The 25,267-nt window shown below is 43.0% G+C and overlaps 1 protein-coding gene and 1 pseudogene across 2 annotated transcripts; both read right to left on the bottom strand.

Annotated features, from left to right (window-relative positions):
* Positions 1-1,368: 1,368 nt before the first annotated feature.
* On the bottom strand, positions 1,369-13,344 carry LOC111949515 (tubulin-specific chaperone cofactor E-like protein). 2 transcript variants are annotated; one of them, XM_023966756.1, is made up of 10 exons: positions 13,268-13,344; positions 11,711-11,833; positions 10,712-10,776; positions 7,898-8,071; positions 7,567-7,706; positions 7,190-7,371; positions 6,655-6,911; positions 6,233-6,359; positions 5,350-5,466; positions 1,369-5,134 (listed from the first exon to the last, which is right to left on the bottom strand). In XM_023966756.1, exons 2-10 carry the CDS (start codon positions 11,713-11,715, stop codon positions 4,750-4,752), a joined length of 1,452 nt encoding a protein of 483 aa, XP_023822524.1. In that variant the 5' UTR covers positions 11,716-11,833; positions 13,268-13,344; the 3' UTR covers positions 1,369-4,749. The 2 variants fall into 2 exon arrangements, with proteins under 2 accessions (XP_023822524.1, XP_023822525.1); XM_023966757.1 differs by lacking the exons at positions 11,711-11,833; positions 13,268-13,344 and having other exon boundaries at positions 7,898-8,135.
* Positions 13,345-15,095: 1,751 nt separating this feature from the next.
* Positions 15,096-25,267, bottom strand: part of LOC111949732 (tumor necrosis factor alpha-induced protein 2-like) — a 29,311-nt pseudogene continuing 19,139 nt past the window's right edge.

Raw genomic sequence — 25,267 nt, 5'->3', positions numbered from 1 at the left:
GGTCAAATAATAATAATGGATAGTTGAAAGTGATGAAAACTGAAACTCTGAGCTGACAGCTACTTTGAGTGCAGGGATGGGCGTGGGTGTACGGGGGCGAGGAAGCAGTAACATTACAGCTAGCTACTGTCAGCGCCAAATTCAATGAGAGCAAGCCTCTATGACACCGACCTAAAAAGTCAGCCAGAAGTTGTTTTAATAGGAATTCATGAATTATCTCGATTAACGGTTATGCATTTGCAGTGGATGAAGGACTAACGGTTAACACACTAGGAGCTAGCAGCTCCCCAAAATGATATACTGCAGCAGTTGGTCGGAACCTCGTACCACTCCCAGTGCAGGCAAGTTGGCTAGCTAGGCTAGCTAACTTGTTAGCAGAGCGTGCACGCGAACTAGTCAGAGCGCGGGCGTGTATTTCTTTTTATAAGGGGCAGAGGGGGTTTTAGCTAAGCACCTGAATGTGACTCAAGACCACCGGGTTTAGCTTAGATGCATTCATATTAAGAGATGAAGCATACACATATGAAGCATACACATCATTTTAGATAAACTATCCGAGTGGCAACAAAGCAACTGATCAAGGTTTGCCTGCAGCTACTGGCCACTGCATTTTCCACTCACCCCAGTCCGAGATCATCCCGTCTATTGTCAGTCCGGCTGGCAGAGCGTCCCCAAAGTGGCTTCTAGCTAGTCTATCGGAGTCGTTAGACCACAATTTTGAAAATCGGTATGCTGAACCGATACCATTTCACAGATCAAAATAGCTAGATACTTTTCGCTATCACTGCTTTTGCGTTTCAATAGTTTTTAGCTGACCAAGTAACGGACGTTTCTCTTTAACTGTGACGTTGGTTCAGCAAATAGCTGTCCTGGATTGGTTTATTCTTGTCCACGAACGTAAAACCAGAGTACCGCCTCCCACACGATCACCTTAGTGACGGACGTAAACAGCAAGCAGACCTTCACACTGATTCAGGTCCACACACTCACGTTCACATATGACCTGACATTGCTCACACAACTGGTTGCAAACAATTGTATATTTATCACAAGTCCCCTTGCGTCCCGTTGAGTTCTAGACTCACTCCCGTCGCTTTCCTTTCCTTTTTTTGCTGTTTGTGGCCAAGACCACACACGGCTGGGGAAAATAATCAAGTTAAAAAAACGACAATTCCGGAAGAGGGCAGTGTTGTGTCATAATGAGTGCCTGTTACGTCACAACAAAGCTTTTCTACAATCCATCTGGTCACATAACCACACAGACATTTTTATAGATGTCATGGCTAAGGATAAGGATAGTGGTTGACACTTCAAAATGTTTGATTTGGAATTCAGTAATAACACATCATTCACACACCCAACACCATACAATATTTAATACATGTTTAATGCAAGATTCAATGAGTTAAATTAAAGGTGCATGTGTGTCCCTTGGTTACAAATCCTTTAGTTTGTTTCACAGCTACCAAAGCTGATGAGAATAATTCAGTTATTTGCATTCTAGTTACTCACACTGCAGCGACCAATTGTCTTTTTTGTAATTCAGCAGGGGGACACAGATAATTCACATAATACAAATCATAAATCTACAATCTGTGTCATTGAATGTTTTATCACCTGCCCTGCCTCTTATGAAAATAATGGTTTAGAAAGCCAACATAATCTTTAACATTATTGTAGCAGCACTTCTATAAGTCCCATGCCCTAAAAAAATGTGCCACATTTATTTGGATTTATAGTGTTGCAATGTATTTGTGCTGAAATGGGGCCATTTTTTTGTAACTTCCACCAATGCAATTGAAAGTAAAATAACTGGGACTGGAAACAATACCACAGGCAACTTCATAATAAGCCAGCCTTACAAAATGGAGGCTGATAGCAATGACTGCATAGACAAGATCAATGTCTTCAACATCTCACAATCAAAGCAACAGTAGAATAATTGAATGCTACACTGTAAAAAGAACACGACTATTTATTCTTGTATGCATCTTTCTCTACACAGGTAAGTAATATGGAGTTCAGAGGAATTACATCAGTCTGCTCATTTACCATTCAAATTGCATTCGATCATGTAAACTCATAAAGCCATCGTTGAATGATCCATGTTCCATACTTGTATTTATGCCACACAGATATACCTTTTCTAAACATTTGCATGTAAGCACATTTGTACAGCACTGTTACATCCAGGAGGCAGACAATCAGAAAACAGTCTCTATACTGGTTGAACTCATGGAACACACACATATATCAGGTGTTTAGAATCATGCTAATTTCGATGTAGCTAGCTGCCCAGTTTACCTAGCCTGTAATGGCAGAAATGTTTCCGATTATTTTGCCGCACGTAAACCCATTCCCTTCAATAAAACAGTAAGTGGTACGTTACTTTAGTATTCCTTCCTTCTTCCCACATCTTACACAATGATGAGAATACACTGGGTTAGGTTGAATAAGCAGAAGGTTTCATACCTACAACACAACAGCAGGAGATATATGTACTGTACCTGATTATTGTGGAGCTGCATAATGGCTTTATAAATCATTTGCAGTTCAGGATAGGCACTGACCCACAACAATGATAAATCTTTTTACTACTCCGGAACAAATAACACATGAATGAATTCTAAAGCATTGGCTATTAAAGCCAGACAAGAGTGAGGTGGTGACATGGAATAGATCAAAGACAAATCCTTCACACTAAAACATACCGATCTTGAACATAACTAGTGCACCAATTCAGTGTGTGCTGACACTACTAGGGAAAGCATATCACACACAAATAAATCCATCAAAATGTATTACAAGTTTTTGCACTTCAAACATGTCAAACTCTAGCAGATAGAAGTTGATAACTTGATTCAGAATCCTTAAACTGTGCAATGTTTATGCTGATGAAACTGAAACAAAACCATTGCAGTAAGAACTGCACGTCCAGGGAGCAATGGTTACAGGCTCAGATGACTGTCGCATACCATTAGCCAATAGCTGATTAAATTTATTAAATTACTGTACTGTGCCACTCTCAATTATCACACTAAGCAGTGGTGCCTACTGCCTACACTAAAACGTTATTTCAGAAACCACGGGAAGCCATTACATCTAGGCCTATGACATTATCTAAATGTACATGGAGCCACGGCTCCAGATTCAAATGAATGTTTTATTCCTTTATATTTGATTAAATCTTTATCCCTTTATACAGTGCCACTCTCAGTAGTAACATTCATGCATTAAGTGTGCCTGCCAGTGCATGCTGAATCCATTAAAGCGTGAGTTCACTAACCAAGGGAAGCTGTCTAGACTAGAGTAGACCAAGTAGCCATCTAGGCCACATAAAAAGATTAGGCCTAACGAAAATAATGGACCCTTACTGCTTATTACTATGTAATGGCAAAATAAATACAACAAGCAGTATAAAATATATATGTTCAATCTTTTGAGAGATCTAACTCTGCTAAGTGCATCTTCCAATACTTTACTGTCTTCCAAATCAGACGATGACATAAAGCTAACAAATTCTGTAAATTTCAGGGAAACAAGCAGCCTGGAAATTTGCATTTAAAGTGGCGGTGCCCCTCAGCTGTGAAGTACCAAGCAATGCCTTAGTTCTACTGTCCCAGCTACTGACCTAGTGACCTTTGCCCTCGCGATGACAAAAATAACACCAAGCATGAGCCTCTACACACAAGGAAAATGCGTCAACAATGCAATGAATAGTACACAGAGTTCATACAAATCTTTGGTGAACACACAAAGTCTCTGTCTGCAATAGACCTAAAATACTGTGGCTCTGGCACAGAAGCAAACGTGTCAATAGGTGTTCAAACGTAACCTAGACCTAACATGTACTGATGGTCCCAGACATGGAAGGATCCACACGAATGCAAAAAAACTGAACACAAACTACATAAAAACATACTTCGCAAAGGACATTGTCATGCAGCACTATATGGTACATTATTTTTTCAGTCAGAGGCATCAATAGCCTAAAAACACTACGGTACAACTGGCCAAAGAAAGCCAATTTGAAAACTCAAGGTGATTTGAGTTTGAATATCAAGTATCCTCCAAAAATACTAATCTTACTGAACACAACTTAGAATAACTAAACCTAACTTAGAATAACCCATCAAAAACTATGGCTCGGTCTTGTGAGGAAGTGGAATGACACAGCGCAATGAAGACTTCCATTAGCTACAGTACAATCACCCTAGTACACTCAAAACAGAGTCTGTGGCACAGCAGTACACCATATCCTTTTATCAACATCCTCTGCATACCACAGGGTATGCAATGGGAGATTGATTGTCTTAAAGATAAAAGATACACTGGTTGTACTCTGCAATATCTCCTGTGCTCCTCCCCTGAAGATAATACTTTTTAGGAGTCAAGGGCAAAGGTGCTACACCAATACGAAGAGGGGACTCAGTCACACAGAATATGCACAACTTTAGAAGGCAGCATACAATACACATTTGTTGTGATTAGTTGGTGTGCGTGCATGTGTGGTGCAGTGAGCTGAAACACAACAAAGCCAGTCAGAATCAGAGTCAGAGTCGCTGTTATTCCTGATAGTGTGTCCCACACTGAATGTAGAACATAGGACGGGCGTAAGGAGGGGTGCAGGGAGTGCTTCAGACAAGATTAGGATGGGGAAGGGTATGAGCATAGAAATATAATTACTAGAACTGCACCCCCTTCAAATCAATGTGCCATGATAGGTGGACCGTTCTAGTAATTCTATTTCTATGGCGGGGGAGTTAAGGTTTTGGAGTTAAGGTTTAAAAGTGGTTTGGCAGTGGTGGTAGTCCCTCGGCCAGCCTTAGGCACCACCAGGAGTTCGTCCCCGTCCTGGATACTGTAGGAGTGGAGGGCTCTGGTGTGGTACTTCATCTCCTCCGGCCCAAAGACACACTCCTTGTCGATGTAGTAAAGACGCATCTGATTGGCCGACAGCTGCACCACTGTCCTCAGCTGTTTCTTCAGCTCGGCCACYGTCTGGTCCAGGCGGATACTCACCTCCMCCACRTTGTCCTCGCAGTGCACCTCCACCTTGGCGTGGCAGCGGGGTCGAAGGTCGATCTCAGCCAAGGGTTCCAGCTTCCCGTATTTGGTCACCAGGCAGTGATACCTAGGACGGCAGGTAAAGACAGGTTTAGCAACACACAAACATACTAAATATATTAGTCATTATTTTTAATGAACATGAAGATTTTATTTTGAATGTGCACATTTTAATAGGCACCTGATACTACAATTAAGCCAGTAAAGTATGTGCCAAATCCTATTGAATGGATATATGCAGTCTCATTGGACCAGTTAAAGGAGTAGCATAGTGTGTTATACCTGTAAGGTAGCTCCTCCTCTGGGTAGTCGACATGGTAACGGATGAAGAACCTCTCGGAGTCCTCTCTCTCCCCGTCCGTCACCACACTGCCATTGAGTGATGATACAGAGGGCAGGCTGCGAGGATAAAGGGTGAGCTTTTCACTATCTAGAGATATATGGCACTGTTGCAGTATTGTGTGTGTGTGTGTGTGTTAACGCAATGTCACAGTGAGTACGTTTATATGCAGAGGAATAATTTGATATTAAACTGATTATGGCAGTAGGCAGATTATGCAACAGTCATGTCAACACCTTACTCTGTTTAGCATAATTGGCGCAAGGTCAAAATCGAAGTAAGCATACACCGATTAAAACACCTGGTTTTCTGAATAATCTTTCAAATTATTAGGACATATAAACAACTTCATTGGCGTTCCAGCAGTGTCTTTGATCTACGCATGTGCCAGCACCAGCAGAGTGAGTCTCCCTCATTAGAGCGAGTGAAGTGAGTTCGGAACAAAATAACGTATCCGTCTTAGAAGTAGTTTTCACATACAAAATGTATATGTCCGACCTTCGGATGAAAATTGCTTCCCAAAAACAACATGGTTGCTGTGGTAGAATGTTTTTCCGAGTGCTGATTTTCTGCACTTATCAGAGTCCCATCAGGCAGCCTGATTTCAGATGTGTCCATGTAAACAGGGTTATTTGGGAAATTGTTATTTCCAGCAAAGCATGTAAACATTTGAATCAAACTATTATATTCATCTGACATTCCACAATAATCACATTATTGTGTGCATGTAACCGTACTCAGCCGAAAAATTATATCTTTCAACTATTTGTGTAGTGAGGTCTGTGTGGTTGCCTCACTCACCCAGTAGCTCCCAGAGAAACTTACTGTGATACCATGAGGCTCCGACGCTCTGTGTTGGTATAGGTCTGCAGTAAGGGAATCCCCTGCAGCCTCACATCTTCCAGTTTAGGAAACTGGTTCAGCTTCTCTATGTCCTCCCATCGGTTAAGACCTGGCACACACAGAGAAGCATAGCAGACCACACACCCATGCACATAAGCACGCACACACACCTTATTAAACACATTTCCATAAACAGTCAAACAGAATGATCTTTACATTTGTGCCCCGGCTCTGACACAAAACGGTTGAGATAGATAGAGAGATAAATATAGAGAAAGTAGAGGTGAGTGTTAGCGATCAGGATGTTGGGTAAACTTCAAATATTAATCTCAAGAACTGAAAGGAGTCCAAGGACAGTTTCCAGTGAAGGACACAACCCCAATAGATTCTGCTCTGGTTGATACCTGAGTTGTGCAGATTGATGCTGCGTAGGTTGGGGAAGAGGCGCCGCAGCATTTCTTCTGAGTCCTGAATGGAGCTCAGGTTACAGTTGGACATGACCAGAGTTTCCAGGCCGGGGAACATGGGGCCAATCTTGCGCACCTCGGCCCATTCCTGCAGGTTGTTGTCTGTGATGTGCAGTAGGCGCAGTGTGGTGCAGGGCACAGTAGAGGCTGACACGGTGGTGTACTCATTAAGGCACAGGAACAGCTCCTCCAGCCTGGCGGGCAGGGCAGGGAGCAACAGAAGGCTCAGTATATAGACCATTAACTTTTCTTAATGCTTCTACTGTAATGTACTGTTGGCTGCCAGCAAACCTGGACCTCATGACAGATGACCACTCACTACTCTCTCCAGTCCACAATACTCGAGAAAGACACAAAATCCCTCTCACTGACTTAGGAAAACACATATTTCTCTCTCTTGAGAAGTGAACAATCAGAGTTGCCTTTGATAAAAAGGCGTTTAAAAGCAGTGTAGCATCAAGGTTTATCTTACTCAGGCATCTCCCGTGTTAGTACGAGCACCGTGTTCCAGGACACTTGAGTGTTGTTGAGGACCAGGCGTCGGACTCGGGCAAAGGCCTTAGCACGGCTAGGCTCCAAGACAACCTCACTTAGCGGGTTGGAGCTCAGGTTGAGGAAGTCCAGGTTGGGGATGTTTGACACAATCTTACTGATCTGAAAAGAGTGGCTTGAAACTTAGTGTGACATCGTCAATATAATTATTCATACATACATGTAAATAGCTACAAGGATATGGGTGAGATTGCATACTGGTAGAGGAATTATTGTACAAAGTTACTATAAAATGTACCCAATTCTTGTACTCAATGTTTCCCATCTTGGCAGAGTATCCTAGTTGAGCCTACCCACCTCATGCCAGTCCTGGAGCTTGTTGTGGGACAGGTCAAGCTCCATCACGTGGGCACAGAAGGCTGCGATCTCTCTCTGCTCTCCCGCATGGCTGATTCCACAGCCAGCCAGGACGAGCACACTGGGAAGGTTCAAACGATCTGGAGAGAGAGAGAGCAGAATAACTTGAGTAAACCAGGCCTATCTATACCACCGCTCAATCATCAAAATCCTCATCATCATCCTAACTGAGCTGCTGAAGAGGAAAGAACCTACTCAGGGATGCCAATGGCATTTTTAAAACAGGGTTCAAATGGGTAAAACTGTGGATGGATCATATCGAAGACCTCACCTTTCATGGGCGAGCCTTGTGGGAGAGTTGGCACTACCACCACGCCCATGCCGGGCCCTCGGCGGTACGGGAAGTTCTCCGGGCTGTACTTCTCGCTGAGAACCTGCATGAAGGTGCGGCCCTCCTCCTCGGGTGGATCCACGGCCCCACTGTCCCACATCCCCTCTGGGTCGGCTGGGTCGCCGAAGTGGTAAAAGAGCCAAACACTCATAGAGATTAGCCTGGCAGGGTCAGCTGGCTGAGACAATAGTGGAAGTCATTCACCTTCACGCCCACATCCAATCCCTCGGAGGGGCTCGGCCATCACTGACATTAGCCTAGCCCGTTTCACCTTCTAAACACTTATGGTCATACAGTGCATTCGGAAAGTATTCAGACCCCTTGACATTTTCCACATTTTGTTACGTTATAGCCTTATTCTAAAATGAATTGAATTGTTGTTTTTCATCAATCTACACACAGAGATGTTCGATAGGTTTCAAGTCCGGGCTCTGGCTGGGCCACTCAAGGACATTCAGAGACTTGTCCAGAAGCCACCCCCGCACTGTCTTGGCTTTGTGCTTAAGGTCGTTGTCCTTTGGAAGGTGAACCTTCACCCCAGTCTGAGGTCCTGAGTGCTCTGGAGCAGGTTTTCGTCAAGGATCTCTCTGTACTTTGCTCCGTTCATCTTTCCCTCGATCCTGACTAGTCTCCCAGTCCCTGCCACTGAAAAACATCCCCACAGCATGATGCTGCCACCACCATGCTTCACCGTAGGGATGGTGCCAGGTTTCCTCCAAACGTGACACTTGGCATTCAGGCCAAATAGTTCAATCTTGGTTTCATCAAGACCGAGAATCTTGTTTCTCATGGTCTGAGAGTGCATTAGGTGCCAAACTCCAAGCGGGCTGTCATGTGCCTTTTACTGAGGAGTGGCTTCCGTCTGGCCACTCGACACAATCCTGTCTCGGAGCACTACGGACAATTCCTTTGACCTCATGGCTTGGTTTTTGCTCTGACATGCACTGTCAGCTGTGGGACCTTATATAGACAGGTGTGTGCCTTTCCAAATCGTGTCCAATCAATTGAATATACCACAGGTGAACTCCAATCAAGTTGTAGAAACATCTCAAGAATGATCAATGGAAACAAGATGCACCTGAGCTCAATTTCAAGTCCCATAGCAAAGGGTCTGAATACTTATGTAATATAAGGTATTTCTGTTTTCTATATTTAATACATTTGCAAACATTTCTAAAAACCTGTTTTCGCTTTGTCATTATTGGGTATTGTGTGTAGATTGATGACGGGAAAAAAATATTTAATACATTTTAGAATAAGGGTTTCTATACTTTCCGAATGCACTTTACAATACATACCAGTCTTCACTGAAAAGTACGCTATTCACATACGACACATTCCATTTTCATCCACAGTATTTCAATCAGGAATGTTAACAGATTAGATCACCTAGATTCTGGGGTGGCAGGTAGCCTAGTGGTTAAGAGTGTTGGGCCAGTAACCGAAAGGTTGCTGGATAGAATCCCTGAGTTGACAAGGTAAAAATCTGTCGTTCTGGCCCTGAACAAGGCAGTTAACCCACTGTACTCCAGTAGGCCATCATTGTAAATAAGAATTTGTTCTTAACTGACTTGCCTAGTTAAATAAAGGTTCAATTACATTTTCTTTAAAAAAAACTGTTACTATTTTACATGGTCATTCAGTTGATGCTGCTTGATATAAATGCCTTGGAGACAAAACAGCCAGAGCATAATAATATGTATTTCAATATGTATTTCCCTATAAGAGGCAAAAGGAGGCTCAGTGATAATACTAAAGAAGGGAGTGACGGAGGGAGTCGTCTGTCCTAAAGTCCTTATCAGTAAAACGCAGTGAGACTTTGCCATTTAAACTTTAAAGCCCTCTGAACGCCTGAGGAAAGGGTAGGCCTATCCCGGTGATTCTCTTTTTATGTACTTGAGACCAAAAATGAATTAATTGAAAAAGTGGATAGACTTCTGCTCTTTGACCATAATATTTCATGTTTAGCCAACTGAGCAGGCAAAGTTTGACGAAACACTGATGACATCATCTGGTGTGCATCATGTGATTTTAAACAACTATGAGCAGGCAAACGTTAGTATTGTTTGACCACAAAACATAGAAACCGTCATTTTCAAATATGTTGATATTGGGGTGGTGCTGGAGATGATGAATGAGGTTGTCAAGTGGTGAAATTTCAACAACAAAAAAGGCAAAAAGAACGATATTGAACTGTGAAAAAAACAAAACACATTTTTGAATGCCTCGCAGGTTGCCCTAGATAAACCATCATCTGCTGCTGGCTATATAAATAATGTTGAGGTTTTACTGAAATGAAAGTTATAGTATCATATTAAAGTACTTCACCGGCAGGTGTAGGTCACAGTAAACACTTTTCCCCTTTTTCTTATTTATTTAAACTCCTGTTGTACACTCATTGTTTCTAAGTCAGTGTTTATGGTCGTCACTGCGTGTAAATGTTTTATGTTCCAGTGTCATGTTGATAAGTGCAAGAGAACGGCAATGAAATGCTATAGAAATATTACCTATGATGACATGTTCTTCAACAGTGGAATTTTCCTATATCTGTTATACTACAACAACCATAAAAGGAAATGATAGATTACAGTATCCATAATATACTTGTCATTGTACAAAACTGACACGTTGTTATTAGGCTATTGACTAATATGATCAAAAGGATGTCATTAACATACATGAGTGTGAGGAAAATAATAGGTAGTATAAAGTACAATGATAATACAGGAACAAGTGTGCTCTGTAGTGTATTACCTCCAGCAATGTTCCTCTCCACCAGTCCACTATCACAGCTCATTGTGGGTTTCTGCAGAGAAGGCCTGTCAGAGGAACACAGTTTTTGGAATTGAGGGCCAGTCATGTGCTGGTGGGACGGACTTGCGAGTAACATTAGTATAAAAGGAAGTACACATTTCTCTTACTCCCATAGTTTGACTCTAGATGGATGAACCTGTTTTGGCATGGACATTGCCATTGAGTGCTTACGCCATTTTAAAGTAGTCAACTGGGTGGGACTTCATATGGGTTAAGGAAGGATCACGTGATTGTATCCAGGTCATCAGGATTATACTTGCGAGCAAACATTCCATAACTTTAGGCGGCAGTAAATCGCTAAACCTTGGCTTTATACCTGTTCATTCAAAACACACTCTAGGTGGCAGTATGCACCCTTTCAGTTTGTTTGCCAAAATGTACTACTTCAAAATAGAGATGCCTCAATGGAACCAAAGATATTTATAACTAACCCAAAATCTAAATACCAATGGGAGCAAATTAAGCATAGTGGGCAGAACAAGCAAGGAGGTGGGCAGAGCCAAGCACGAGCTAGAGAGATCCTATTGACACATTCAATCATGTATTTGCATATTTCCATTAGGGAACACCTTCTTTGAACAGTGTGCACTAACTCAATTTGCCATTGCACTCCTTGTAAACAATGCCATTTTTTTTTTTTTTGTCAAAGGGTCAAGTCTACAAAGCTTAGTGCACTCTGTTCACAACAGATTCTAGTTTAGGGAACTTCAAACTGTACTGAGATCAGGCTTTTCTTCAATGCGAAAATCAGCAGAATGTCGTCCCGGTTCCATCTCGGTCCACTGCCGGCCACTGGGCTTCCTGTCCTCACCATATTCGATTGATACATCTGATGAAACATCAGGCTCCTTGTTCTCTGTGATGGCGCTGCCTGTGTGCACACAGACACCATAATGGGACATTTATAAAGATGATATCGCTATCGTTCTCAATGCTTACTCCATAGTGGCTGGCTGGCTGGGCAGGGGAAGAGAGACTGAGCCCTCCTCCTTCAGACTTCTCTCCAGTGAGGGGCTGCTAGGTGAACAGGAGGGACACGCAGACACCACGTGAGAGTAGACACTGGAATCAAAACAAACCATATGCAGTTATGCATGATATTCAAATGGCGTTAGAGAAATCTACATAAATATATATGCATTGTTGACTTGTTAAAGCATAACTTTGAGGAGCAGGTAAAATAAATATCTGCATGAAAAGGAATTCAGATGGTAAATAGGCCTAGGCCTACTAACTATATTAGTTTGACTAGGCTATAGCCTAGTCCAGGGATCATCAACTAGATTCTGCCGCGGGCCGCTTTGTTCTTGAGGGGATGGTCAGGGGACCGGAACATCATTACAAATCATTTGTAGACTGCAAATTGACAGAAACAATCCCAAACAGATATAATATTTGACTAAAACATAATCATTTCAAACCTTGCATACATTTGTATACAATCACATGCTGTATCTCTCTATTATGATTGGGAATACTTTGGAAAAGATTTACAAAATTAAAATCTCTTCGGGCTGATTTGCTGGTGCTTTCAGTCTTTTATGTCCAACATTGAAAAAAATGGTTGGACATTTTGCACAGAAAAATTGAGGGGCCAAATAAAATCACCAGCCGGCCGCCAGTTGGGGAACCCTGGCCTAGGTTATGTCACTAACATTTGATCATGTTTTATGAATATCAAGTGGCACATAAACTGTCCATAATATTGTGCTGTTAGCTTCAGAATAGAGGGAATAGAACGACCAAATTACATATCTGAACCTCTGTTAAAAAGCTATGGTCATAAGATAGGTTTATTGCCAATTACATTTCTGTCATTGTCTAGCCAAACATTATGTTTGTGCAATCCATGCCAAATACCTGTCACTCATTCTGTGAGAATAGCTATCTAGCTAATTTACAGCTCAGATTTTGCTCAAATTAAGTCTTTGATATACTAGCTAGTACTACAGTACAGCAAATGTACATGATGAGTACTGCAGAGAGCTAGCTAATAATATGCCAATCATATCAGGGACAAATACGTGCAGATTGACTCGAGCACGAAAAAGAACACGGAACAAGAACCGTGAACGGACAACGCTACGTCAGAAAATAAATATGTCAAGCGTGAAACGTATTTTATGGCTAGGATAAACGTCGAGGTTGATTACGACACGATTTCATAAACGTTACACATAATCATTCTGTACAATTTGACTGTAGCTTTCACCTGCTAGTTATCTGCAGGATCAGTGGTTTGCAATCTTGCAATTTATTACGGTTACACTAGTACGATTAGCAAACTAGATTAGCTAACCGAAACGTTACATTGCATCTTCTCCTCTACGAATGGTCAGACTGGTCCAGAATCCACACTCAGCATCATTGAATGACCCATTGTAAAGACAATGCATCAACATGACACAACTACTATTGTCATAATACGATTGCATTAGCTGGATATAATCCAAAGTGATAGACATACATTTAATATTTTCGCATTTCCAAACTCACCTTTATTGACCTACTCTGTGTAAATGTCTTGTTGTTGATCCAGCTGTCATTGTCCCCCTCTCATCCCGGAAATTACGTAGCTTAATAAAACGTCTGGATATTTTCCCTGGATCGTAGATGCGCAGCTTTATACACTACATGTACACTACATGTCTTTGAATACATAACTGGTAATAATAACCCATTTACAGTCATAGGTAATGCTACTATAGCTGACTAGACTTAACACTGGTAATGATGGAAAGGCTTGACAATCAGTTTGCTGACGAAATATGTTGCATGTCGGTATCTCTGCTAAAATGTGTTCAGGGATATACTTCCTTCTCTTCTTGCTGTTGCATACAAATACAAATTATGAATTAAGTTTGATGACTTTGACTGGGCAAAACCTAGTACATTCACTTGTTCACGACAAGTGTCACTGAAATTCCCCTGACTGTCAATCACTTTCTTTCCCTGTCCTGCACCGCCCTCTCCTGGTAGAGAAGCTTATTGTTTTGGTTCAACACGAAGAGGCGCTGTCTCTACTGTCACTGTACTGGCGCTATCTCTACTGAACATCCCAGCCTAGTTTCATACTAGACGTAACATAGTAAATGTAAATTCGAGACACTCAAATGTTATTTTTGGTATGGTTATATAAGGCAGATGGTTACTTAAGGCAAAAATGAAAGGAGGATGGTTGGTCAGGGTGGATGTGTAACGCAAACGTCTAGCAACCCAAAGGGTGCATGTTCAAATTTGATCAACTTTTCAACTGTTTAATAGTTTTTAGCAACTTTACACCTACTTAGCATGTTAGCTAACCCTTCCCCCAAACCTAACTATTCGTAACATATTGTAGGTTTTGCAAATTCGTAACATTTTTTACTTTAGCAAATTCGTAACTTAACATACGAATTGTAATTTGTAACATATCATACGAAATGGATGATGGAAATCCACAAATTACTATACCCATATGAAACGTAACATAACGTACTAAATGGAGTGTCTCGGATTTATGTAAAGAATAATACAAAATACTCTGAGACAAGATTGAACATTGAAATGGAGTAGAAGAGAGCCAGGGCCTGGAGAGCCACCACTGTGTACTAAACACACAGCATGCTCAAATGGTTGTTGTTGTTTTTGTTGTTAAGGTAAATTACTGGTGTTACCTTACATGAAAGTGTAACAGAAAAGCTTCTTGGGAAAAAACGACTACAGGAAGTTTCCTCCCACTGAGTGGTGTAAATTTGGCTCAACTAAACATTTTATTTTGCCACCTAGTTGGACAACAGGAAAGCTCTGTTTACTGAAAAATAGGTCCTATACTCCTGAACTGACCAAGCACTTTTCCCACATTGCCCAAATACACCACCTACCCATATGACCCACCCCGCTGTTTTCTTTCAGAAACCAAGCTTGAGTCTCGTCTCTGTAACACCCCTGAGTAATGAGAGGGGGACTCTTTGGGTGGATGGGTGGGAAACAAAACAGAAAGAAATAGCATTGTAAAACACAAATAGATGCAGACCTACACACAACAGTTGTGCTGTAGCTTTCTGACCCTGTAGTTAGGTGCCAGAAAACAGCTATGGCAGAGGACTCCATCCAGACAGCGCATGGTAAGATCTGTCTGTGAACCTTGTTTTCCATTCAGGTTGGTTACCCAAGAATTGTCAGCTCAGGTCTGTCAAGGAAAACGTTACATGATTGGTTTAACCCTCTCTCATCAATGAAATAAAGGAAAGTAAACAGCAGGCCCTTCAAAACACAGAGATGATTTGGGAGTGAGGTCCCATCAATATCCCATCCTTAATGGTCATTTAAAACAAAGCCAAAATATTTTATCTCTGTTGTCGTTTATTCTCATTTAATTCGATGATTTATGTACAATTTCAAGGTAGATCGATTATTGCATCCAGCTGTTCAATTATGGAACATCACAGGCAGGGTGAACCGATGAAACGTTTTAAATCAGTGTGTGACCAAAGAACTGGTGGAGTAGTCTCAGTCCACAATGTCTGCTTGTTGATAAAACAATTATAATAATAAGGCTAATAAAAATCAAATAAAAAGGTGCAGTATCAATCTAATTATCTGAGGATTACAATATTTAGATGATCAACAATCATGAATAACAGTAATTATTAACTGTTTAATTTACAGAGGTAAAAAAGTACACAGCTGAAAACAAAATGTATCTTAATCTTCGATGATGGCTGTCAGATTATTTTAGTCAGGGTCTCAGCATTTGACAAAACCTGGGGAAAACACACGCTTGAAATGACTACACATTCGTTTGACTGGGATTTAGAGTTTGACATTGATTACAAGGCAATCAAACCACACTACAATAAATACGTTCATTGGTTGGTACATAAATAGGCAGTTCTGATTTCATCCATTCACACAGGCTTCAATCGTCTCTTGAGTTGCTCAACATACATTAGCCCATATACTGTATGTCACAAAATGAAAATAAACTATGAATCTTTTATTTTAAATACAACGAAAATCAGCACAGAGATGATAGATAATAAAAATGATGTAGTACCTTAGATCGAGCCTTTATCATGTGCAACTGTAAAACAGACTCCAACTTTACCCATATCAATGTCAGCACGTTATGGGATTATATGTGACATTTTGATTTATTTATTCCAAACAGTGCTCTTGATCAGTAGTACTGATTTAAACCATAGTTCCTAATGTAACCCTCATAGTCACATGCAGTATTAAGAATCTTCCCCAATAGGTTGCTTGTGTCTCTTTCCACTGCCCTTTGTCAAAAGGAGTCAATACCAACAAACCACAGAGATTCAAGTCCACAAAGTCCTCTTAAATTGGTCTTTTTAAATGTGCACTTATGAAAGCTCTTCCCCAGTCTTTCTCTAGATGAGCAAGGACTAGGCAATATCGCTCACAAGGGAAACAGCCGTCACACTTTCTTTATCTAGGTGGCTGTGAAAGGTGAAAGGTCACAACATGGCTATTCTTTCCATGTGTTGTTCCACTTCCTCAATGTGTTGTGCTGTCCGCCCCTGGTATCGGCACCATGTGCAGAACTTGACGACGAGCTCCATTGTGACTTGCTGTTAAACAGCTGTCTGTCTGCTTGAGTCATCAGAACGTTTCCAGAGCGGTTAGGGCCGTTAGAGCATGTCGTCGTACGCCTCTCTGACCGGGGCCCTCTTGGTACGGCGTGGTCTCAGGCTGGAGAAGCAAGAGGAGGCAGTGAGGGCGATGCGGCTCAGGCCCAAGTTCAGGCAGTGCACCTCGGATGTGACGGGCACCTCGGAGAAGAGGGCACGGTCGCGGGACAGCCGTGTCAGTGTGTCACTGTTCTCAATGTCCTTCACGATATTCAGGATCTCCTGGCGCTCCGTCTGCCGAGTCATCCCCCGGATGTTCAAGATGGCCGACACATGTTTCTTCCTGCAAACAGAGGAGTCAGAGTCTAGTTCAGAGTCTAGTTCGTGTTTTGATCTACCAATAAAAATTGATATGCAACAAAGATGTCATATAGGCCACATCTAGCCAATAAAGATTGAGTTGATTTGAGAAGAGTGTATCTTGCATCACTGCAATGGCAGTCAATCATCACAAGGACATGATAAGGGTAGGAATAAAGAGAATCATGAAAATACATTATAGAGAGGGCAGTCGGCCCTGAGGCAAGTCACTAAGGAACAGGGAAAATTGGACGAAAGAGTTTGCAAAATACAGTTAGTTAGAGAACATTCCCAATGGTTGGGTCACACACTTACATACAAACACACACACAAAATGAATAAAACATCTGTCCCTGTTCGAGGGTGCCTGACTTGGCCTCTGGAAGTCTCCCTGCAGGAAAGCAGGAGCTGCTCTGATGCCGCTTCCTGTCTGTGGCGACACAAGCTGAGCAGCAGCACGAGGCTGAATGACAACCAGCTCTGAAGACTAAAAGCAGCCCTAGCCCTGGGACGGTAGTAACTCCACCTTACCTGACACCCTAGACCCACTACCTTCAACACCATAGTGCCCTCCAAGCTCATCACTAAGTTTGGGGCCCTGAAACCCTCCCTGTGCAACTGGGTCCTGGACTTCCTGACGGGCCGACCCCAGGTGGTGAAGGTAGGCAACACCGCCTCCGCTATGCTGATCCTCAACACGGGGGCCCCACAAGGGTGCGTGCTCAGCCCCTCCTGTACTTCCTGTTCACCCATGACTGCGTGGCCGCGCATGTCTCCAAGTCAACCATCAAGTTTGCAGACGACACAAAAGTGGTGAGCCTGATTTCCAACAATGACAAGACAGCCTACAGGGAGGAAATGAGGGCCCTGGCGAAGTGGTGCAAAATGAACGAGATAATCGTGGACTTCAGGAGACAGCAGAGGGAGCACGCCCCCATCCACATTGACAGGGCCGCAGTGGAGAGGGTGAAACGCTTCAAGTTCCTCGGCAGGCACATCACTGACCACCTGAAATCGTCCATCCACACAGAAAGTGTGGTGAAGAAGGCGCAACAGTGCGTCTTCAACTTCAAAAGGTTGAAGAAATTCTACAGATGCACCATTGAGAGCATCCTGTCGGGCTGTTGCCTGGTACGGCAACTGCACCATCTGCAACCACAGGGCTCTCCAGAGGGTAGTGCGGTCAGTCCAACGCATCCCCGGGGGCACACTTCCTGCCTTCCAGGACATCTACAGCACCAAGTGTCACAGGAAGGCCAAGAAGATCAACAAGGACCTCAGCCACCCGAGCCATGGCCTGTTCACCCCTGCTACCATCTAGAAGGCGGAGACAGTCCAGCTTCTATCTCCAGGCCATCAGACTGTTAAATATTCACCACTAGCCGGCCTCCGCCCAGTACCCTGTCCTGAACTTTAGTCACTGTTACTTACCGGCTACCACCCATACTCAACCCTGCACCTTAGATACTGCTGCCCTATGTACATAGTCATTGAACATTGGTCACTTTAATAATATTTACATACTGTTTTACCCACTTCATATGTATATACTGTATTCTAGTCAAGGCTCATCCTATATAACTACGGCTGTACACACCTTTTCTATTCATATACTGTCCATATTGTCTACAAACACTATCAAATACATTTATATTTATATTCCGGACAAAGACATTGCTCGTTCTAATATTTCTCAATTCCTTTCTTAATTTTTGGGGGGGATTTGCGTGTGTTTTTTTGTATTGTTAGGTATTACTGCACTGTTGAAGCTAGGAACATTAGCATTTCTCTACACCCGCGATAGCATCTGCAAAATATGTGTATGTGACCAATAACATTTGATTTGACTTTGATGATGGAGCCTAAACTCAATTCCCACCACGACCAGTGATTATCATCCAAAAGAATACAACGATAAAGGGGTGGGCATCTTGGCTTCCGGGAAACGTGCATTTAAACTTTATTTTTTGCTGTTAGCTAGGCTTAACTAGCAGTTACTAGCAGTTACATGAAACCAGTTGATTGCAATTGGTCTTTGGGAGCGAATGATGTCATAAAACCAATGAGGGTATTATTCTACATAGTGTATAGGATAGTTTGAGACTCTGAAGGGTCAATGCCTGGCACAGTTGCAAACATCAGGTGTGTACTTTACAGAGGGATTTAACACTGCAATATGTCAAGGATTGTACGGTACAGTTCCTGTTTTCAAAAGGAACTGGGAGAACCCAGAGGACAACGGTTAGCATTCTCCAGATCCAAGTCAAGATTCCAAACAATACATGTGGGTCTGTTATGAGTTAAGGATGGAGACAAATCTTAATTTAGAAAAGATTCCATTGAGGACTGCCTCCTCACGCCTGTGTGTTCCTACGGGACTCTTTAGTAGCCGACTGCCAACGCCAGGTTATGCTACACAGCTACCATGTCACGCCTGGGCAGGAAGTCCGTGTTTTTGCTTCGTCTTCGCCCAGGACCCGAGACGGACAAACGGACAAGACCCCCCCCGTCCCCCCCCCCGTCCTTTCATGTGCGCCAGCGACGGCCAAAAAGCTCCCCATAAAAATAAGGAAACGACTCAGCTCTTGTTTGCTTTTAACAAGTTCCTCATTTGCCATCCACAATCAAGACAGAACAGTAGTCATGTTTGTTTTGGGGTGTTTCAGTCAACCTGAGCTTTTGGAAATGTTGGTGATCGCGTGGCACGATGGAAGTCCTGAAAATATGACTGTCATTCCGCGTAGGTGATCGCTGCCTCCCGTGTTCCTTACCGAATGTCTGGGAACTCCCTCACCAGGACCCCCACCTCCATTTGGATGGAGGGGATGTCTTCCAGGAGGATGATCTCAGAGAGGTGTGGGATAGCACTGTCCAGCCAGGAGGAGGGAGATTCCTAAAGGGGAGAGATAGATAGAGAGAGGTGTGATCAGAACAGATCCTCTACACAGCACAGATGAGGATACAACAGTATTAACAGGGCTATTCATGTTCAAATACCTCTGCAGCTCATGACAGGTCAACTGGCTATTCTCTGACTCAAAGCCTTTGAATCTAAGACCTTGGCAACGGATTAAACCCAGAACTAGATTACGTGGTTTCAAGTCTTAATGGTTACAACTAGATTGGTGATGTTCACACATTCGTTTGACTAGAGGGAACCATCAGATAACATAGACCCAAAACACCAAGGTTAGAAGTACACCGACAGTACTGAGCATGCAAACTCAATTACCTGAGCATCAAAGTGACCCTGTTATTCTGAGAAGACTAAACCGTGTGGTCGACCAGTCCATCCTGGTCCTCCACTCGACCCGAAAGGCCGGTCAGGGCTTCTAAAGCCCAGGGCAGGATGCCAGACCACTCGTCTCTAAACAACGCTATCCTGTTGTCCAGAGAGGTGACAAACGGATGTTTTATCTAGAGCAAGGGGCGGACGCCACAGGGGAAGGATAGGGAGTGGGCTGGGGTGAGGTGATTGCCCACTTGTGCATACGGCCTGTCTGGTCATTCATCTCTATCTCGGCTACAGTATCCATTCTTCACTTGTCTCCTTTGTTCGAACTCATCCGGAGTTGTTTCAGTAACCCTCACAGACAGGCCACATACCAGTCAAACGTGATTAATGAGCACACACTCGTGAGTGCAAACACACACACACTCACACACGCACACTGTCCGTTGCGTCATGTCACAGGCAGCACCGTTGCTCTGACAACGCTTCTCTAATATAGTTGTTCTAGAATGGCTCACCAGATCTTTGAAGAGCACTTCCATTTGCTTGCCCTCGTCGCGCAGTCGTCCCGCCATCCTCTTCCTCATTCTGAACGACGTGCAGATGATCCTCCCCCTCATGATGGAGCGCAGGTATTCCATCAGAACCCGTCTATGCACCTCTCCCACCAGGACCTGGGAGAACAAGGGAAAGATTAATTAATTCATTCTATCAACCAATCATCCGTTCAGTCAATCGATAAAAAAAAAAACATGTTGCTTAGAATTAAAAACAGTACCAGAACTTTGAGTTATTAGTGTACATTGTGCCAGAGGACCTTAGCYCCTCCCCATGTTTACATGGCTCATACTTGCTGTGTCTCTGCCATGTACCTGATAGGGTGGGCTGTCCARCCTGCGGAACTTCTTGAAGTGTTCCTTAATATGGGACTCGATTTGCTCATAGGTCTCTGTGTTGTTCAGCCACTTCCTCTTCACCAGCTTGTCAAAGAAGGGCTAAATATGGCCAGGAGAGGGAAAATGTGAGTGAGCAAGAGAGAGAGACAGGAAAATGGGGAGAGAATGAAGAAGACAAGGAAGGGAGGGAGACAGAGAGATGTGGGTGTGGAGACGTCCATGTCACCTGAGTCAGATCCGTGTTTTATCGCTAACTGAATCCCCCTCCTGGGTTTGTGTCTTCCTATGAGGATGTGTGGGCCGTTTAGACCAGTCATTTCACAGATTGTGACTTCCTACCCAACGACAACAGCATAAAAAGCCCCAGCTCGGTCAAGAGGATGCGACATGCGGCTCTGTGCCCCTGGACGACTGGCACTGCCCGTCTCTATGGCGGTTACTGAAGAGGAGCGGAACTGCATAGCCTGCCAGAAACTATGTGGCATGCTGCCAATCTAATCTTATTTAACCATGTTTGTCACATTGGCAGCGTTTTTTTGAGGGCCCTCACCCCTGTTCCTCAGCACATCCCTGAGAACTTTGAGGCAAGCATGAGGAGAACACTGATAAGATTGCTTTATATTCTGGGACACTTGGCACCAGAGGGACGCTTGAGGGTGTGAGGGGGGGGGGAGTGTAAATGTTTCACTATTTTTGTGAGTACCAGGAGTCATCATAAGAATAGTAAGCAACTAAAATTCTGAGAAGTGAGGACAAAAAGGCTATTTGGGTTTATGTGTTAGGTTTGGGTTATGGTAAGGGGTTAAGTTAGGTTAAGGTAAGGGTTAATTTAGTTAAGGTTAGGTTAGGGAAAATATGATTTTGAATGGAATCAATTGTTGGTCCCAAAAAGTATAGTAAGACATAGCTGTGTGTGTGTTGTGTGTGTGTGTGTGTGTGTGTGTGTGTGTGTGTGTGTGTGGTGTTGTGTGTTGTGTGTGTGTGTGTGTGTGGGTGTGTTGTGTGTGTGTGTGTGTGTGTGTGTGTGTGTGTGTGTGTGTGTGTGTGTGTGTGTGGTGTTGGGTTGTGTGGTGTGTGTGTGCATGTGAGGTTGTTTACATGTTGTTTTGGAAAGCTGTGACCATGGGTGTGTTTATGAATCCTTTGTGTGAGTGTGTGTATGTGTGTGTGTGTGTTCGCCTGCGTGCGTGTGTGTGTTAAGAACACTTACCCTTATCGCCTCATACAGTCTGTCGCTCAGCACCTTCACTCCCTGGTTGACTATTCGGTCCAGAAGTGTTTGCTCGCCTGGCTGAGTCCTCACTGATGCAGTCGCACTGCACACAGCGCTGGACAAAACCCCTGCACACACACAGTCACAGCAGACTAATGAATACATTGTACACTTACATGATTTATGCATGTTTTAAGGAATACTATGATGCAAAACACATCATCGAGACAGTTTTTGCTCTGTACTTGAAAACTTGACGGCTGATATGCACCATTTGGCGATTGTATTAACAGTGGACTAATGGACAAATACTAAAATCTTGTTTTTGAGTATAGTAGTTAAAAGAAAACTCCACCCAAAAACAATTTGGTATTTGTTTATTAGTCCATTGTTGATATAGTCTCAGGATGTTTTGCATGTCTGCAATCCAGTTTTCAAGATATATAACTTAAAAATATTGTCAGGTTTTGGCCAGGACTGTTCAGGTTTTGGTCACTAGATGTCCCCATTGCACCTTTTTGTACCTTTTGTTTTTCCTTGCTCTAATTATTGTTTGCACCTGTGTGTCGTTCCCTTGTTAGTATTTAAACCCTGTGTGTTCCTCATTCTTTGCTCAGTGTTTGTATGTTAGCACCCAGCCCCAGCCTTGTTGTGAACATATTTCTCTTATTGGATTTTCCAGAGGTTCTCTGGTTTAGTGCTTGTGTATTTTTGAGTAGTCTTTTGAGGTTTGTTTTTCCCTGCTGTTTTTATCACTTTGTGGAGTTTCTTTGTATTTTGGAGATATCCATTTTTGCCTCTTGGCTTTATTTTTGGACGTGGTGGATTATATTCTTTGCCTGAAGATCTTGTCCTTTTATTAAACCACCATTTCTAGTACTGCTGAGTCTGCCTCATCTTCTGGTTCTGCGACTATTAGTGACTGTTTCTCTCACCGGGTCCTGACAAATATATCGAAAGGATGCTGCGTTTTGCATCATACTGGCTGTATTTCTGTATTATTGGGAAATAGACCTACTATAACACAATGCAGGCTACTCCTGCTACAACAGTCCTACCTGAAAGGGGGACAGCAGTTGACCAGGGCGATGGTCTTGGAGACATATCCATCCTCGTTATCCCCAACCATGTTGACCAGACCTCGTGGAACATCTCCACTTTCCTTTGGAAGCTAAGCAATATTAACAGTATTAGAATGTCTCATAGAGATCCTTCCATATTCCAGTTGAACTGGTTGATTCCAGTTGATATTCTAGAATTATTGCACAATAAAATGTTGCTGGCAGTGAGGAAACTATAGGTTTGCCCTGTGTCATTCTATGAAGGATGACAGAGACTTTGTTCTAGGCCTTAGTATGTCATATGTAATGATACAGTGTGTCTAGGCCTAGTATGTAATAATACAGTGTGTTCTAGGCCTTAGTATGTAATATGTAATGATACAGTGTGTTCTAGCCTTAGTATGTAATATGTAATGATACATGTGTTCTAGGCCTTAGTATGTAATATGTAATGATACAGTGTGTTCTAGGCCTTAGTATGTAATATGTAATAATACAGGTGTTCTAGGCCTTAGTATGTAATATGTAATGATACAGTGTGTTCTAGCCTCATATGTCATATGTAATGATACAGTGTGTTCTAGGCCTTAGTATGTCATATGTAATGATACAGTGTGTTCTAGCGCTTAGTATGTAATCGTAAATGATACAGTGTGTTCTAAGCCTTAGTATGTCATATGTAATGATACAGTGTGTTCTAGCCTTAGTATGTCATGTGTAATGATACAGTGTGTTCTAGGCCTTAGTATGTCATATAGTAATGATACAGTTGTTCTAGGGCTTAGTATGTAATATGTAATGATACAGTGTGTCTAGGCTTAGTATGTAATACTAATGATACAGTGTGTTCTAGCCTAGTATGTAATCGTAATATACAGATGTGTTCTAGGACTACTACAGTGTGTAACATGTCATTCTACAGTGTGTGGTCCTCTCACCTGTACAGGAAGTCGGCTAGACCATTCAGACTGCACTGAGCCACACGGGAACCCAGGTTTCTGTTGATGCAGCTGACTGTTCAAGATCTACCTGCAGCCTCTGCGCGCACACACACACACACACACACACACACACACACACACACACACACACACACAACCCGATGTTACGTTGGCAAATGTGTATTATGTGTGAAGTGCTAACAGACGCTTTCTTTTTCTCTTCCACGGCATCTGTGAAACATGAACTGACGCATGAATGACGATGATGCATAGAAAGTGTGTTAGTATCAATCATGGCCACTAGAGGCCAGTGAAGTGACTCTAAAAGAGTGAGCTGTGATGGAGTTCTAAGGGAAGTGTCTGTATTGACTTTGGCTGCTGCTTGAGGAATGTTTTCTCTGCTCCACCAGATGGATGAGCTTATCCTCAAAATACAAAATACCACATTTAGCAGCAATACAAAACAATCAGGACCAGCCTCATCAAAATCAGGGAAGAAATCAGTTATTTACATAAGCTCCTGATGTGTGTGTGTGTGTGTGTGTGTGTGCGCGTGTGCGTACCTGGATGACGGTGCCGACCATGCCTGATACTCCTCGATGTGCAGCGTCTCCATCCAACGCTTCTCCTCCTCGTCCAGCACCTGAGACAGCTCTGTGGTCACCTTCTCCTGGAACGCAACCAGACCYCYRGGTCAGACACAACWCAACCYTGCACTGAACCACTGTGAGCTCTGCAGCCACTAAGCATCAAAATATTCCCAACTGATGCCGTCAAGACATCAAGATGGATAAAGGCGTAGAATCACAGATAATACTGTAAATCTGGCTTCATTTGTTCTGATCTATATCCCCTTTGTAAACATCCCCTTATATTTTAGGTGAAGGTTTCCTCCCATTGGTGGATGAGCCCGCAGGGGCATGATTGATTGCCAGCCCACAGGCCACGCTGCCAATAACCCCAGTGCTCTTTTTCCTCTGCAGGATTTACTTGTGGACTACTAACTATTATGTCTACATACATGGACCCTGGGCCCTGGGCCCTGGCTCTCCAACAGTGAACAGAGTATCACACACACAACAGTGCTCTAGCTTACCTGGACTTGACTCGCAAGTGAGTTGCGTAATGACCTGAGCTAAATGGCCTGTTGTCTGGCTTCCATTGTGTGGTGTCCGTCGTAGACAGGAAAACCCACGAGCTGACGCTGAGACGGTGCG

This window comes from Salvelinus sp. IW2-2015, linkage group LG22 (assembly GCF_002910315.2).
Source record: "Salvelinus sp. IW2-2015 linkage group LG22, ASM291031v2, whole genome shotgun sequence".
Classification (NCBI taxonomy): Eukaryota; Metazoa; Chordata; class Actinopteri; order Salmoniformes; family Salmonidae; genus Salvelinus; species Salvelinus sp. IW2-2015.
This window is presented reverse-complemented; position numbering and strand designations above follow the sequence as displayed.